The sequence below is a fragment of the Vicia villosa genome, linkage group LG1, assembly GCF_029867415.1.
Source record: "Vicia villosa cultivar HV-30 ecotype Madison, WI linkage group LG1, Vvil1.0, whole genome shotgun sequence".
Taxonomy (NCBI): domain Eukaryota; kingdom Viridiplantae; phylum Streptophyta; class Magnoliopsida; order Fabales; family Fabaceae; genus Vicia; species Vicia villosa.
In genome coordinates this window covers 163,950,018-163,965,990 of record NC_081180.1, presented here as the reverse complement: position 1 = coordinate 163,965,990, position 15,973 = coordinate 163,950,018, and the positions used below count along the sequence as shown (strand labels likewise).

Below are 15,973 nucleotides of genomic sequence, written 5' to 3'. Positions count from 1 at the left end.
CTAGAAATGGTGACCGATCACAACCCAACACTTATCTCATTGCTTGTCCTCAAGTGATGTATCGAGTCAAAACAAAGGTCACCGACGAAACTCTTTTCTCCACAACACAACCAGGTTTTTCGCAAGATTCCTACACTTAGCAATCGAGTGTAAGGTTTCCTTCTTCAGACTATCAACGGCATTCCCACTTTCGAACACGCTTTTCACCTGCAAGCTTTTCACACTCTCACAAAATCTCTCCGGGTTAAAGTGTCTACACTCATAGTATCAAGGCATGCATATTACTTTCAACTTTGAATAAATTCTCAAATCACTACACACAGAGATTACACACACTTTATGAGGTCTTAGGGTTGTAACGTGGCTTTGGTTTGGTGGGTAAACAAGGAACGGGGTAACAAATGGTTTAGGTGCTCGGCATTACATAGGATTCACTTCTCTACTCATTTTGATCTGAATCGTAAGAATGGGGTTTGAACCTTTTCCAGACTAACAGTGGACCAGGGCAAATATCTTCTTCTGCTTTGAAATTTAAACCTCTTTTTGTTGGTTTTCACAAGATCATATTCATCTTTTTCTCTCTTTTTTTTTATGAGATATTCTCTTTTTTTTTTCTTGCCCCCCTTTTCAATGGTTCACAACCCCACACTTGGATCTTTTTAGTGTCTTACAAGTGATTAATCATGAATGCCGAGCGATGACATGAACAATGAGATAACGGGTGATAAACAGACTAACACAATGAACAAAACAAATATTATGGCTCAAAGGGGGTTAACGATGGATAACATGCATACGGGATGGTTAGAAAGGCTCGGGGTTACGGAAAAAAAAACTTGCCTCAGTGTGTGCTTTCATAGTGTGCTTGTGTTATGAGAAAATACGCAAAATCAAAGTGAATAGTGCCATACCTGACTGGGCTCTCATATGGATGTTATAAATTTGGCTCTGACATCTCACCGGGTAGGTTAAGCTTGCATGCTTCAAAGTGCTCTAGGTGTTCTGCAATTTCCTTTCCTCCAAAGTTCACCATACTCTCTCTTGGTTCAGTGTTTTCCTCATTGCGTCCAACCTTCTTTTCTTTGATTGTGTCAACTTCCGTGGTGCCTGTAGAGATCAAGTGTGAGATGGGTTGTTCAACCACTATCTAGTCATTCGCCCCCCGCTGACTTGTATCCAACCTGGTAACACAATGGCAGCACTACACACTCGAAATAAACATAAAAACAGAAAGACACAAGAAAAAGGTTCAAATTAAACAAACTAAACTATGAATTCAAAAACGGAAAGCAAAGCAATCAAGCAAAATAGATCCTCCCCCACACTTGAACTAAACATTGTCTCAATGTTTTAATTCTAGTGTGACGGAGATTACCAATCTCACTGATAAGGCGGTGGAGGAGGAGGATCCTGAGGAAATTGCAACATGAGGCGTCGCATCATCTCCTGGACATCATCCATCACGGCTCCTTGTCTGAACAACTCAACACCCTGTCGTGTTTGCTCGGTGCGGAGAGCGCCAATCTCCGTTTGTACCCACCCCCATTGATCCTGAGTCATGGAAGATGATCCAACAGTGTGCTGGAAAAACTGTCTAGGGGGAGGGACAGGGCGATCCTGGGCGGGGAGGTCATCTTCCATGTCATCACCTGCAAAATTATGGTCATGTGGAGGGCTTTCACCCATAAACTCACCTGTAGCTACATATAGCCAGTTAGCACGATTTGCAATAGAAACAGAATCAGGTGCAGGTAATGCCAAAACATGCTGTCCATGGACAGTTAGTGAGAAATACCCAGGCTTCACTATAATCATCCTCTGATTTACAAGAGTTTGCAAATCAATTTTCTTACCTGGTAAAGAAGGCTCATCATTCAACAAGAGGCCATAATCCAGGTGCTCAGCCAATTGAGAGATCATTCCCCCAACTGAAATCTCTCCACAAGAAGCATTACCAACTTGCTTCAGGTGGTTAGCAGCAAAAGCAGCGACATTCACCCGACTTACCTCAATCATGTTATGCAACAAAAATAGCTCTCTTTTCGCACAGACCCCTGTACTATCCCCCCTCCCAAACAAGGTGAAAGCCAAACCTTTCTGAGCATAACGGAAACAAGGGTTATGAATCCCCGAGGCCTTAGCCTTGCTTGGATTGTACCCAGCTGCACCTGTAATGGCTTCCCAGAATTCACAAGCAGGAAAAGTTTCAGGGGGAGCGCCTGGTCCAGAGGACGGTAATTTCAGTGCCTCCCCTACCTCTTCCACAGATAACACATGCTTATGCCCAAACATATAAAACTCTAGATCACCAAAGTACTCCATTTCGGAGCCATTCCATTTGTGTCTCAATTTGAAATCTACAGTGCTCAGGAATTCCAAAGTTAGGCCCTCATAAGTCGGTGCCTCAAACAGCATAAAAGGCAACATACCGATGTTGTGAAACATCCGGTAGACTTCATCTTTGAGGCCTAACTTGGTAAGAGTATCATCACAAATATATCTAGTCGGTAGCAATTTACGTTGCACTAAAATATCATACCTTGCTTTGTGTTCAGGAAGTGCAAACGTAATGCCATGGGCATTCTCTTCTTGGCCCCCTCTACGAACGGTTGCACGACTTGGAGCGCGACGGACCCGCTGCCTCGGTTGGGAGGGTTCGGCAAAATCATCCCGAACATTACGGCGTGTGGTTGTCTTTCGGGGAGGCATTGTAATGGCTCTGCAAGAAAAAGTTAACAAAAACACACAAATAACACAAGGAAAAATTCGGAAAAATAAAATTGCACGAAATCAAAAATCTGAACCGATAGAGGTGAAGAGGATGGAGAGTAGAACAACTTTTGTGAAAGCACTATGGTGTTTTGATGGGTGGTTGATGGTGGTAGGATGAGTTTAGTGAAGGTGGAGGCTAGGGTTTAATGGAGGATGAGAAAGAAAAGTGGGAGAATGAATGGAAAGAAGAAGAAGATTGGTTATAATGGAGATGGGCCCCACATGGGGTTTTTAAAAAAATTTGAAAAAATCTGTCCCGCACAGCTCACACGGTCCGTGTCTCTGCACACGGGCGGTCGTGTGAAAAAGCTGGTTTGGCAATTAGGGGCGTGCTGAGGGCAACACGGGCCGTGTTGCTGCACACGGGCGCCCGTGTTGCAAGTGCTGAAGCCACTTTTTAAATTTTTTTTATTTCTTCTTTTCAGTCAGTTTTCAACACGGGCCGTGTTACTGCACACGGGTGCCCGTGTTGATGGTTTTCAATGCACCAAAAATGGACACTCTCCGTGCCGTTTTATTCGAGTTGCGTCTACCGGTCCAAACTCTACCACCTACAAAAGAAACGAAATAAAACAAAGAAAATGAAAGTTAACGGAAACAAACGTGGGTTGCCTCCCACGGAGCGCTTCGTTTAACGTTGCATGGCTCGACGGTCCATCGTCCTACTAAGCAAGACGAATGACATCAACCTGTCCAACTGGTTGACCTTGGAAATATGGCTTTAATCTCTGCGCATTAACTTTAAAGATGTCTCCATTAGCTTGATTTTTTATTTCAACTGCACCGTAAGGGAACACCTTATGAACCATAAATGGTCCCGACCATTTGGATCTCAATTTTCCCGGAAAAAGCTTCAAACGGGAATTGTACAGAAGGACCAGCTGTCCTTCCCAAAACTCTTTTTTCTGAATCCTCCTATCGTGCCACTTCTTGGCCTGTTCCTTGTAAACCTTGGCATTTTCGTACGCACGATTCCGGAACTCTTCTAATTCATGCAACTGTAAGATTCTAGAATTTCCTGCTAGAGACAAGTCCATGTTCAAAAATTTAGTTGCCCAAAATGCCTTGTGTTCAAGCTCTAAAGGTAAGTGACATGCTTTTCCGTAGACAAGTTGGTATGGTGACATCCCGATGGGTGTTTTGAACGCCGTTCGGTAAGCCCATAACGCATCATCTAGCTTTGTTGCCCAATCCTTTCGCGACGAACTCACTGTCTTCTCGAGAATTTGCTTGAGCTGTCTATTAGACACCTCTACCTGACCACTAGTTTGAGGGTGATAAGGGGTGGCTATCCGATGCTTCACATTGTATTTCTGCAGGAGTTTCTCCATGAGGTGATTTAGGAAGTGAGTTCCTTCATCACTAATTAGTGCTCTCGGTACTCCAAACCTAGCAAATATGTTCTCCCTCAAGAACTTGACTACTACCTTTGCATCATTAGTTGGTAAAGCTACCGCCTCCACCCATTTTGAGACATAGTCCACTGCAACTAAGATGTAATTCTTCCCGAATGATGGTGGAAACGGACCCATGAAGTCAATTCCCCAAACATCGAATAGCTCCACCTCTAACATGAAATTCTGGGGCATTTGATTTCTTTTTGATATGTTCCCAGTACGCTGACACTTATCACATTCTTTTACCATCTCTTGGGAATCTTTGAACAATGATGGCCAGTACAATCCTGACTGCAAGACTTTGGAAGCAGTACGATCCCCACTGAAATGCCCTCCATATTCAGAGTCATGACATGCTCTCAACACATCCTTTTGCTCCTCCTCAGGCACACATCGTCTTATCAGCCCATCTACTCCTCTCTTGTATAGGTATGGGTCGTCCCATAGATAGAACCTGCAATCATGAACAAACTTTTTCTTGCGGTTAGAATCAAAATCGTCAGGTATTATACCGCCAACAAGGTAGTTTGCGTAATCAGCAAACCAAGGCACTCCAATAACAGCTAGGATGTGTTCATCAGCAAACTCATCCTTTATTGGACGCCGTTCTTCTGTCTCCTCAATGGGTGACATTCGCGAAAGGTGATCTGCAACAGTGTTTTCACACCCTTTCTTGTCGCGAATCTCTACATCGAACTCTTGGAGAAGTAAAATCCACCTCAGTAGTCTGGGTTTCGAATCCTGCTTGGCAAAGAGATATTTTAAAGCAGCATGGTCAGTGTAAACAATCACTTTCGAACCCAACAGATATTGCCTGAATTTATCAAAGGCATACACAACAGCTAGCAAATCCTTCTCGGTAGTTGCATAATTGATCTGTGCAGGGTTCAAAACATGACTGGCATAATAAATAACATGAAGCAATTTTTCTCTCCTCTTTCCAAGTACAGCCCCCACTGCAATGTCGCTAGCATCGCACATGATCTCAAAGGGTAGAGACCAATTAGGGGCAATCACAATGGGTGCCGACACTAGTTTATTTTTCAGTGTCTCAAATGCATCGGCACACTCTTTATTGAATACAAAAGTCCTGTCTTTAACCAACAAAGTGGTCAGCGGTTTGGCTATCTTCGAAAAATCCCTTATGAACCTACGGTAGAATCCCGCATGGCCTAGGAAACTCCGAATACCTTTCTCATTCACAGGTGGTGGTAATTTTGAGATAACCTCCACCTTAGCTTGATCAACTTCGATTCCCCTGTGGGAGATCTTGTGACCAAGCACAATGCCTTCTCGTACCATGAAATGGCACTTCTCCCAGTTTAGGATCAGATTACTTTCTTGACATCGCTGCAAAACAAGTGAAAGGTTAGCCAGACAATTATCAAAGGAGGAACCAAATACCGAGAAGTCATCCATGAAGACTTCCATATGCTTTTCAAGCATATCAGCAAAAATAGAAGTCATGCATCTTTGGAATGTCGCTGGGGCATTACACAACCCGAACGACATCCTTCTATAAGCGAAGATACCGTATGGGCAAGTAAAGGCTGTCTTCTCTTGATCCTCCGGTGCAACCGCAATTTGGTTGTATCCCGAGTACCCATCCAGAAAACAATAATAGTCATGCCCAGCCAATCTTTCTAGAATTTGGTCAATGAATGGCAATGGAAAGTGGTCTTTTCTTGTGGCCAGATTTAGTCTTCTGTAGTCTATGCACACCCGCCACCCAGTGACCGTTCTGGTAGGAATCAACTCATTCTTTTCATTAGCTATCACCGTTGTACCTCCTTTTTTAGGTACCACATGAACAGGGCTCACCCATGAACTGTCTGATATCGGATAAATAAGACCTGCATCTAACAGCTTCACAACTTCCTTTCTCACCACCTCTTTCATAACTGGGTTCAATCTCCTTTGAGGTTGCACCACCGGTTTGTGATCTTCTTCCATGAGAATTTTGTGCATGCACATCGTAGGACTTATTCCCTTGAGATCTTCAATTTTCCAACCCATAGTTCCCTTGAACTTTTTCAGAACTTCAATTAACTTGTCCTCTTGTATATTTTTCAAGCTCGAGCTAATGATGGCGGGACATTTTTCTTCAGAATCAAGGAAAACATATTTAAGATTCTCCGGAAGCTGTTTCAATTCTGAACTTTTTGGCTTTTCTTCATTGCAACCCAATGCTATTGGTTGCCTTATATCTTCCCACCTATGTGTTCGAGAACCTTTAAAGATAGGTTGATTTTCCAACATTGATACTACCTCCAAGTCATTATCATTGGCTTCTTCATTATCTCCAAAAATTGACATGCTCAAAACTCTTTCGAGAGGTAATTGCGAAACACTCTCCACATGATCACTTTCTACCACTTGTTGGAGCACTTGTATATTGCTACTAGTGCCAATATCCTCTTTATGCTTCATGGTATTATGAACATTGATTTTTAACTCTTCATCATAAACCTTCAAAGTCAGAGTGCCCCCATCCATATCTATCATGACTCTCCCTGTTTCCAAGAATGGTCGTCCCAGAATTATCGGCATCTCTTCATCTTCTGGCATTTCAAGAATTACAAAATCTACCGGAAACACAAACTTATCAACTTTCACAAGGACGTCTTGGACTACTCCGTAAGGTCGCTTGACCGAATGATCTGCAAATTGGAGAGTCATCCGAGTGTCTTGGATTGCACCAATTCCCAACTTTTTGTAGATGGATAGAGGCATGAGACTGATACTTGCCCCCAGATCAATTAGAGCTCTCTTGAAAGATCTATCTCCAATAGTGCAAGGGATAGTTACTGCTCCTCTATCCTTCGTTTTCACTGGAATCTTCAGGCCCTGCAAAATAGCACTACAAGTTTCTGTTAGAATAATGGGATGGTCTGCAATGGTTCGCTTTTTAGCGATGATGTCCTTCATGAATTTGGCATAGGTGGGCATTTGCTCAAGTGCTTCCAACAACGGAATATTCAGCTCCAGCTTTTTGAATAATTCCAGGAACTTCTCAAAATTCTTTTCTTGCTGCCCCTTTTTCTTGTTTCTTTGAGGGTAAGGCAGCTTGACTTCTGGTGTTGGTGTTAACACTTTTTCTTTCGTAACCGGTGCTGGTGTTACCACTTCTTCTTCCACTTGCTCATTCTCTCTTATGTCCAGCTCCACCTCAAGCAATTGATCCTCACTCTCCGAATCCTTTTCCACCACTTCACATGGTTTCCCTCTCCGTGTAGTGACGACATTGATTTTTTGATTGTCTTTAGGATTAGTAACAGTTGCGCTTGGGAGGGCTCATGGTGCTTGCGGAATTGCAAGGTGTTGAGCAATTTGACTCATTTGTACTTCAAGGTTCTTGATTGAGGCTCTGGTGTTCCTTAAATTGCTACGTGTCTCTTCTTGGAATTGGGAGCTTTGAGCGGCCATCTTTTCAATGGCAATTTCCCAATCCGCCTTTCTTGGACCCTGTGGTTGGTATTGTTGTTGAGGTTGCTGTTATGGTTGTTGTTGTGGACGATATTGTTGTCCCTGTGGTTGGTATTGTTGAGTCTGAGGTTGATATAATTGTTGTCCTTAAACCGGCTTCTGGACGTTTCCTTGATGGTCTTTCCATGAGAAGTTCGGATGATTTTTCCACCCCGGATTATATGTGTTGGCATAAGGATTATTCTGCCTCAACATATGAATCTGCTCAACCTGTTCTTGCGTTGCCACACATTGCATAGCAAAGTGCGGTCCACCACATATCTCACAAAGAACCGCTTTAACTGGTTCCACCTGTGCTACTGTCTGAGTTCCAATATTCATCTTTTTTAACCTTCTCTCTACCTCTGCAGCAATCTGATCCTCCATCTTTACAACCTGTTCTGGCAACTTCAAATCAATTTTGCCCTCCGGTTGGCTCATGGTACGATCATACAACTCAAGATGCTCATTAGCAGCAATTGCCTCTATGATCCTTTTCATAACTGTGGCTGTAGCAAAATTTGTTGAACCACCAGCAGCGGTATCAATAAGCTGCTTTGTCTTAAGTCGCAACCCATTCACGAAATTCTGCATTTGCTCGGTAACGTCCATGTTATGAGTTGGACATGCAGTCAAACACCTTTTGAACCTCTTGTATGCATCCCCCAATGATTCCCCCTCTTTTTGTTTGAAATTTACAATGTCGTATCTTTTTCGGATGAACACCGACGCAGGAAAATATTCATTGAGGAATGCCGTTTCCATCTCTTGCCATGTCGTGATACTTGCAGCCGGAAGTGAGTAAAACCACTCCTCTGCGTCATCAGTAAGTGTAAACGGAAACATAACAAGTCTCTTGGCCTCCTCTGAATGACCTTCGATCTTCAACGAAGTTGTCGTAGTGAGAAATCTCTGAAGATGCTTATTTGCATCCTCGTTTATTCTTCCGGAGAACGGCTTGCTCTCTAGCTGGCGAATGGTGGATGGATGCAATTGAAAATGTGCCACATTCACGGGTTGATTAACAATAGTCATCCGGTTGGGGTGAGCATTTGCCCCTCCATAGTCCCCTAACAATCTCTCCGCAGGAGGTTGATTTCCAGCCATGTTAACTGGTTCCTGAACTACCTCCCTGTCAAAGTCAGAGTCGCTGTGCTCCGAATGCACAGACACTTCGTCGTCGCTTTCCTGATGTGGAACACTGAGACTTGCACTTGGTGCTGCCAGTCTTTCAATTCTTGCCTTGCGGCGTCTCTCGTGCAGAGCTCTTTCTGGTTCTGTGTCAAAGGAAAATTTAGCTGAGGTCTGACCTCGCATAAACAGTTAGACAACAGTTAGAACAGATACAACTGCAATGAAATTAGAATAACGGATAAAAATAAAATTTTGGTCGCAGAGCAACAAAATTTCAACTGACTTAAAGTTCGGCTTATAGTTTGGCAGTCCCCGGCAACGGCGCCAAAAACTTGATCGGAAAATAGCAAGTGTACTACTTTTGTTACCGATGTAGTTATTAAAATGGAGTTGAATCCAAGTATCGATCACAAGGACTGCGGATAAAATATAAGCCAGGACTAAATTTCAATTGAACAAAAAGCTATGATTGGTTTTTGTTTTGCTTGATAAAACTACTAACTGTTTATAATTAAAAACGATAAGTAAATGATGATTTGGTTCACAAATGAGAAGGCATGCTAAGGTTGATGTATAAATCTTATGTAACTCCTTGAGAACACCGTTGTTCAAGAAAAGATGTGACTATAATTGAGTATCAATTCCATAAAATAGTTTTCCCTAATTCCTTAGTGAAAAACTTATTAACACTTAAAAGTCAATTTCAATTCCTCAATAATTGATTTTAGTATTAAGGCATTACGCATTGTAATCTAGAATGAATGATCACTATGGTGAAATCCTTATTCCTAAGTGATTTACCGGTAATGTTGTGATTCAACACGCATTAGAGTGGTGTGTCACGCCTAACCCTAATCATAGATCAACAAAATATTTTCCAATATGATGAAGCATGAAAATCTTTGAATCATAAACTCAAATTATAAAAACATCAAATTCATCACAACGGTTTTAACAAGTCATTACATGAAAAGATTTAGGGACATCACCCTAGCATAAAATAGTTTAGCTACTCATAGTGTTTAAGAAAATAACAAGAGTAATTGAAGTCATTACAAGAAATTATCGGTTGATATGATCTCCAATCGCGAGTGCTCTTGAAGATCCCTTCCAAAACCCTTGACTCTTCTTTCTCTGTAATTCTCTATGCCCAATGATCCCAGATGCCTGGTTCCCCCTTCCTGTTAGGTTTTAGTAGTGTTGGCAGTCATCCCTCGTATCCGAAAGGTCCAAAATACCCTTAATGAGCTCAAGGCTTTCAAAATATCAAAAGTTGGAAATCTGCCCGCGCCTACCAACACGGACCGTGTGCAGGAACACGGGTGCCCGTGTTGGTCAACTGCTTCTTAGCCCAAAAATCACTTTCTGCTCAGCTTTTCACACGGACCGTGTGCAGGAACACGGGTGCCCGTGTGAAACCTCTGCCTAGCTCTCAAAAACATCTTTCCAGCCCTCTTTTGACACGGCCCGTGTGCAAGCACACTGGTGCCCGTGTGAACCTTCTATTTGGCTCTTTCAGCTTCTTTTTTCCGCCTCGGAGTGTCCTAAGTTCCTATCTCATTCCTGGTTCAACCTGGACAACAACAAACTAACAACCAACGCATAAAATGGTACTTTTATAAAACTTAAAACACACTTAGCATGCAAAACTTAAATAACCGACAAATTAAGAAACTTATAATAAAACCTATAACAATGCCACTTAGTATTACCAAGATTATGACTTTTGGTCGGAAAAAGGTGCGGAAACTTACTAGAAATGGTGACCGATCAAGAAGCCACCTTTGTAGTAAGTTGTTCATCAACATTTCGACGTCGAAGAATGTTTGACTGAAGATGTTCGATCAAAGAACCTAGCAAAACAATCACCTCTGAGACTTCTGTTGAAACCAGAAGCAGATCCACCTTTTTCAAAAGTTGATTCAAGCTATGACCTTTGGTAGGATCCTTACTAAGAATTTCGACAAGATTGGTTTCGAAGAACTTTTCCTTTATCTGATGAAGAAGACCAGAAGTATCCTCTTTGTCACCAGATTCTGTCTGAACAGCTGGAGAAGTTTCGAGCTCAGAGGACGAAATATTATCAATATTCATCATGGCCTTGAGGAAGCTGAGAGGATCAGTTTGCTTAAGTTTCTCCAAATCTGAAGGGGTGGGCTTTGTTGGGGCAGGCGTCGGAGTAGTTTCAGGAGAAACTATGGTCCTAAAGGGTGAAGTTTCGTGAGGACCAACTGTGGCTAACTTGGAGGTTTCCTTCATAGCATCTTGTTCAGATACAGTATCCTCACTTCCAGTTGGGTGACCAGCTACATTATTACTACCTGAACATTGTCGATCTGCTCCCATACTTTCACTTTTGTGGGTAGGTGGAGAATCATCAGTTGAATGGCTTTCTTCGACTGCTGCAGTAGGAATGATAGTCGCAAGAGGCTGAGCGTCTTCGACAACTGGTGAAAGCACGTGAGATTTGTCTGCATGGAGTAATTAGAACATATTATGGTGGGAAGGTTGCAAGAAATCTCGTTGCCATAAGAAAGAAAATGCACGTACCTTGGAGATTATCAAGGTCAATAGTGAGGGTGAAGGCTTTGAGATCAGAAGTGGCTGTGCCAACATCATCCTACAATCATAAGCTAAAACGTTAACTTAATTGTCTAAGTTAAAGTCTATAAAGGTGATTATGTTGTGAAATCCAAATACCTTGGTTGGAATGTTATCTGGACTCGAGTTGTGGCTCTCTACAACAAGAACGTTACTACCACCTTTTAAAGGTGACTCTTCAGAGGATACCTTTTCACCCGATGATGTAATTTTCGAAGACCCAAGTCCCTTTTCTTTTCCTAAAGGAGTGACGGCCTTCTGTTTTTTCTTTCGGGCTTGTCTGGTTCGAGGAGGAGATTTGTCGTCGTCGTCTAAAACGACTATTTGAGAAGCTTTTCGCTTCGGATGTGTCGGAGGCTTCGAGCCCTGAAAATGGAGATTGAGTAAAGTAAGTATGATTTACAAGATATACAAGTGGAATATAAAGTATGTATATACCGTGGGTTTCTTATCAGTGGTGATAGAGTCACTCCCACTTGGCTTGTTGCTCTTTGAAACTTCAGAAGCTTTCTGCGCAGGGATTTCTTTGATCTTTCTCTTTTGAGTAACGGCTGCAAGTAAAATTGGAATCAGTGTTTCAGTAGAAAAAGAAAAGCTAGTCGAAGGAATGTCTAAACCCAAACCTTCAGGTATTGGAGTCAAGACACGAACATGTTCAAGATCTATATGGAGATGTCCTTTGAAAGTATCCAGGGTATGCTTAGTCGAGACCACTCGTTCAGCGCGTCTTTTAGTTTGTTCTTGAAGAATTTTAAAAGCATTCCCACACACGAACCAGTCTGGGAAAGGAGGGCTCAAAGCCATACCAAAATCAGTGCTCGGCAGTGGAGGGAATTTTGGAGGATTAAGTTTGAAAGCCACGTCATAACGCAGTTCTGGTCGAACAGACGGGGGCAGTTTCAACTTATCCAGTTTAGCAGAAAACTTTTCACGTAAAATAACTGCAGCTTCACGAACGGTCCGACTAAGATCATCAGGCCTGTAAATAGTTTCAAAGAATTTTTGAAAGGCTTGTATTTCTTTAATATGAGTCGAAGTACCTTTGTGAAAGTTTTCCTGCACATCAGCAAAAGCTTCAGTTAGTTCTCGAGTAAGGCTTTCAGCATCGAAGATTTGCATGGTGTAGTAATCTGTCCACCATTGTTGGAAATCTGGAGTAGAATAAAAGGCAGGTTCGAAAGGAATAGGGGAAAGATTGGCAACACCAGCGTATCTGGCAATTTTGGACTCGCATTCTTCTTCAGTTAGATGTAAAGTGTATAGACACATGTGGCTCCTTTTGTCATATAAGCATTTGGGTTTCACCTGGACTAATCCAAACTGCCTTGATACAAGATTTGGTTGGTAGCCAAGAAGAACACATTGGCCCTTGGAGGGTCGAAGTCGGTGATAGAATAACCTTGGAGTGAGAAAAGCTTCCCAAATGGTCATGGATTCCATCTCCTGATCCTGAGACATTGCTGGAAACTTTCGAGTGAACCATTCGGGACCCACTGTCCTGTTTACGAATGGAGCCATCGAAGGGCTGAATTGATAACGTTGGGCGAACATCATGGTATATGCTAAAAAATGTTCACGAAGCTTCCCAGTCTCTTCTTTTGGAGTGAGCAGAGCCAACCGTTTTCCTTCTACAGTTTGATTTTTTATGTCGGGATCTTCTTCGTTGACAATACCTCGAAATGGGAGGTGAGCTTCGAAAGTAGCATTGAGCCACAGTTGCAGCAGCCAGAAGGGACCAGCGAAAAGCAGGGATCCTGTTGTGTAATTCTTAACAAGGTCTGTTGCTTCACCTACATTCTCATAGAGAAACCCTAGAATTAACTGGCTCAAGTTTAGTTTTGTTCCAGCATGTAGTTGATTGGCCATACAAAGATACGTCTTTGCTACTTGTATGGACCTAGAACAGAAAACGCATCTCAAGAGCCACAAAGCTAAGAAAGCAATATGCTTTTCGTCCGAGACTACCTCATTGTTTTCGTCATGATATTGTTGAATGAACACAGTATAAGTAACTGTTGCTTCGTTAAAGTTAATAGTATCAGTATCCATGACATTGGGGTCAAAGGTTTCTCCGGTTGGTCGAAGCCCCGTGATAGCAGCTATGTCGAAAAGAGTGGGGGTGACCATTCCACATGGAAGATGGAAAGTGTTATGGGAAGCATCCCAGAAATGAACTGATGCTACTAACATGGTTTGGTTGTATTCTAAACCGGTTTTGGATAATTGGATTAAGTCATAAATGCCCAGTTGTTTCCAGAAAGAAGCCTTGTGTTTCTCTACCCTTGCTAACCAGGCATAGTACAATTCAGGGTCTTTTGCTAGGGGAAGTGACCTAAAAACTTTCACAAAATTGGTTACATAGTTTAACCTAATTTTTTCTAGGGTTGAAGGGGTTACATTCGAAGTATCTTCTGCACCATTAGGATCTGCTAAGACTGAACGACCATCTTCATCTATCTTGTTCTTACTAACTAAGGGCCTAGTTTTATAATAAGCAGGAAAGAATTTATTCAAAGCAGAATTATTTTCTCCTGTTAAAGGTCCCATGAAGGCATGAGTTTTTCCATAAAGTTCAAAGGGAATGATTACCTGAGAAGCATAAATGGCGCGCACTTCCGCAGTATTTGGGTTTGGTATGTACTCTTGATCCCCCATCTGTGTAGATTTCTGAAGTTTCAGAGCGGGTTGAAGAACGTTTGAAGAAGACGCCATGAGTAAGTTTGATTTTGGAAATGGGTTTGAATATAACCAGAAACGTTTTTTTTTTCTGTGGAAAGAATGAGGAAATAGAGGTGAAAGTTATATGAAGGTAAGAGTTCAGGTATTTAAAGGTTTAACGGAAACCCTTTCAAATCTTTTGGGTAAAAGCCAAGAGACACGCGGCAGGCGTTGATTTAATCCAACGGCGGTCGAATAGTCGTTAGCCTCACTCCTAGTATATAGGAGTAATGATCATGAAGTAAGACCAGAACGTGGGAATGTAAGTTACGAGTAGACATCTTTGAAAATGACAAGACGTTTTGGAAACAGAGTCATAAATGATTATGACGTCAGTCAATGGTCTTGGAACTCTAAAAACGAAATCTTATTATAGCAAGAAACGCCTATTTCTCTTGTTTTTCGAAACAGGCATTTATTGGGGGCAATTTGTTAGCTGAAGATTTTGTTTGGGAAGAATGTCCTTCGAAGATTTGAAATTTAAAGGAAGATGGTTACTGATGATCATCTTTGAAGATAAAAATGGCTACTGATGGCCATGCTTCGAGAATGATGTTTAAGTTGGAACAAAGATAGTGAGCGCCGAAGCTAAATTCGAAAAGAATAGTCTTTGGGACTTAAACGTTTTTTGCGAAACATGCGAAGTACTGAAGCTTAGTGTGTTTTCGTGGCATTCTCGATTCTGATTATGTTGCCACGCGTCGAAGGGAGATTCAGGCGGGATGATTTGAATTTCGAAATAGTTTATGTAACCGCACGAAGACAAATGGCATCCCTGGATGTTTTGTGGGCAACGTGGCATTAGATTAGTGTAGGACCGTTAGGGTCGAAACTAGTATAAATAAGGGTCTTAATGTTAGGATTCCGTGTGTTCATTTTGTACAAATCACTCACATATTACTCAAGTATCAAGTGTTAAGAGAAAGAGTTCGCTGAGAAATGTATGTATGACACCAACACCAATTTAAATACATGTGTATTTTTCTCTTTATTCAAGTATCTTTCGATATTACTGCCTTTCATTTACTTTATGTCATTTATATTCCTGCACTTGTTACTTTCATGTCATTTAATCTTCGAAGCATTTAACTTCTCCGCACTTTAAGATTCTTGCACTTTTACAGTTTTGTCTTATGTTTTATTTTTAACTTACCCTTCGCTGATGTTATATTTACGTGTATAACAAGGTGATTGCTAATCTTTATTTCTTTGATTAAGTATTTCTTATTTCGAGACACACCAATCATAGACATAATTCGAACTATCATGAATAACAACCTTTTTGACTATGTCCTAAGATCAATCTAGTCGATCCTGCGAGTAACCAAATCATATTTATTATAGTTTGGAAGACTAGCGGTTGTTTACCAGAAATCACCGTAAACAGTAAGATAACAAATCTGTTAGACTTTGTTCTTATTTTTTTTAAATCTCCAAACATAACATATGTTATATTATTTCTAACATTGTCTCGGTATTATTTGTTTCTTTTGGTTATTTGTTTTAGTATATTATTTCCCATGAATTAATACAGTTTTAATAACATCCTTAAGGTCAGTTACAATTTTAGTTTATTATATAATTTTTTTGTTTTTATCATCAATTTATTTTGTCCGTTCTATGATATATCATAAGAAAAACTCTGTCTGACTTTGTTATTATTTTTTATAAATGTCCAAACATAGGCTATCTTATAGCCTTAAGGACACTTATAAACATAGTCTAATATCAAATATTTATTTTTTTTCGTCTATTTATTTTGTCCGATCTAATATATATGTATAAGAAAAACTCGGTCCAACCCACATCAGAACCAGTGCGGATGCACGATCCGCACGGATTTTCCACTAGTTTTACTAACAAGTGGATTATAAAGTGGATTATAT

The 15,973-nt window shown here is 41.3% G+C and overlaps 1 protein-coding gene across 1 annotated transcript; it reads right to left on the bottom strand.

Annotated features, from left to right (window-relative positions):
* Positions 1–3,251: 3,251 nt before the first annotated feature.
* On the bottom strand, positions 3,252–6,068 carry LOC131658685 (uncharacterized). The gene is made up of 4 exons (XM_058927955.1): positions 5,118–6,068; positions 4,756–4,910; positions 3,837–4,623; positions 3,252–3,323 (listed from the first exon to the last, which is right to left on the bottom strand). The coding sequence occupies exons 1-4, from the start codon at positions 6,066–6,068 to the stop codon at positions 3,252–3,254; spliced, it is 1,965 nt and encodes a 654-aa protein (XP_058783938.1).
* Positions 6,069–15,973: the final 9,905 nt, after the last annotated feature.

Coding starts and splice junctions, on each gene's coding strand:
- LOC131658685 (XM_058927955.1), bottom strand. CDS start 6,068: ATGAAAGAGGTGGTGAGAAAGGAAGTTGTGAAGCTGTTAGATGCAGGT. Junction 4,624..4,755: donor CGGCGTCCAATAAAGGATGA/GTTTGCTGATGA, acceptor TCATGATTGCAG/GTTCTATCTATGGGACGACC. Junction 3,324..3,836: donor CTTTAGAGCTTGAACACAAG/GCATTTTGGGCA, acceptor TTTCTTTTGTAG/GTGGTAGAGTTTGGACCGGT.